Source organism: Calidris pugnax, unplaced genomic scaffold (assembly GCF_001431845.1).
Source record: "Calidris pugnax isolate Ruff unplaced genomic scaffold, ASM143184v1 scaffold28, whole genome shotgun sequence".
Taxonomy (NCBI): Eukaryota; Metazoa; Chordata; class Aves; order Charadriiformes; family Scolopacidae; genus Calidris; species Calidris pugnax.
This window is the reverse complement of record NW_015090842.1, coordinates 18,016,856-18,018,226: the sequence shown is the minus strand read 5'-3', so window position 1 is coordinate 18,018,226 and position 1,371 is coordinate 18,016,856. Positions and strand designations below refer to the sequence as shown.

General features: G+C 64.8%; 1 protein-coding gene across 1 annotated transcript in view; it reads left to right on the top strand.

Moving 5' to 3' along the window:
- The first annotated feature begins 18 nt into the window (after positions 1-18).
- The window catches only part of IRX3 (iroquois homeobox 3), a 3,620-nt gene continuing 2,267 nt past the window's right edge, over positions 19-1,371 (top strand). The window contains exons 1-2 of the mRNA XM_014942166.1: positions 19-256; positions 665-1,339. Of these exons, the coding sequence (XP_014797652.1) occupies positions 35-256; positions 665-1,339 (897 nt within the window). The 5' untranslated portion in view covers positions 19-34. The remainder of the gene's footprint in view (positions 257-664; positions 1,340-1,371) is intronic.

Here is a 1,371-nt window from a genome sequence, read left to right as displayed (position 1 = left end):
CCCTTCCCTTTTCCCCTGCCCCCGCTCCCCCACCATGTCTTTCCCCCAGCTGGGCTACCAGTACATCAGGCCGATTTACCCGGCGGAGCGCCCGGGGAGCGGGGGGGGGTCCCGCGGCGGCGGAGCCGAGCTGGCCCCGTCCGGGACCCTCTCCAACGTCCTCTCCTCCATGTACGGCGCTCCCTACGCCGCCGCCGCCGCCGCCGCACAGGGTTACGGAGCCTTCCTGCCCTACGCCGCCGAGCTGCCCATCTTCAAAGCGCAAAGCAGCTAGTGACAAACCCGGCGAGAGCGAGCTCTGGGCATGAGAGAGAGAGGGAGGCAGAGGGAGAGAGAGAGACTTAAAAGAAATAGGAGGGGCTTGTGAGAGACTAGAAATGTCAATCAGAGCCCAGAGTCCCAATAATCTCAGGCAATCTGTTAGGACCTGACCTGGGTCCACTCAGATCAATAGGAAAAGTGAGAGAAGAAAGAAGCGATCGGATCGTTTACCACCCCCGGTCCATCCGTTGAAGGGGGTGTGTGTATGTGGGGGGGGGTTGTTTAACGGCTGGTTTTTGGGGCCGGGAGGCTCCGCTATCGGTGGGGACGGAGGGGCCCCGGCGCCCCGTCTCAGCCGGGTGTGTGTGTGTGTGTGTGTGTTTGTGTGTCCCTTTCCCTCTGGCCGCAGGGCGCCCAGTACGAGCTGAAGGAGAGCCCGGGGGTGCAGCACACCCCCTTCCCCCACCACCACCCCGCCTTCTACCCCTACGGGCAGTACCAGTTCGGGGACCCGTCGCGGCCCAAAAACGCCACCCGGGAGAGCACCAGCACCCTCAAGGCCTGGCTCAACGAGCACCGCAAAAACCCCTACCCCACCAAGGGCGAGAAGATCATGCTGGCCATCATCACCAAAATGACCCTCACCCAGGTCTCCACCTGGTTCGCCAACGCGCGGCGGCGGCTCAAAAAGGAGAATAAAATGACCTGGGCCCCCCGCAGCAGGACGGACGAGGAGGGCAACTCCTACGGGAGCGACCACGAGGGGGAAGAGGACAAGAGGGAGGACGAGGAGGAGATCGACCTGGAGAACATCGACACCGAGAACATCGAGAGCAACAAGGACGAGCTGGAGGACGAGCTGCAGGACGCCGACCTCCTGCACTCCGACTCCAAGACGGACTCGGAGGGCTCCGAGGGCTTCGAGGACCTGCCCGGCTCCGAGGAGCGCTACCTCAAGACCGCCGAGGGGGACCCGCACCACCTCCGCCACCACCACCTCCACCTCCACCACCACCACCACCATCACCACAAGTGCGAGCTCCCCGCCGCCGCTGCCGCCACCGCCACCGCCACCCCCGCCGGCCTGGAACCCCTCAAGCCGCCCCTCCC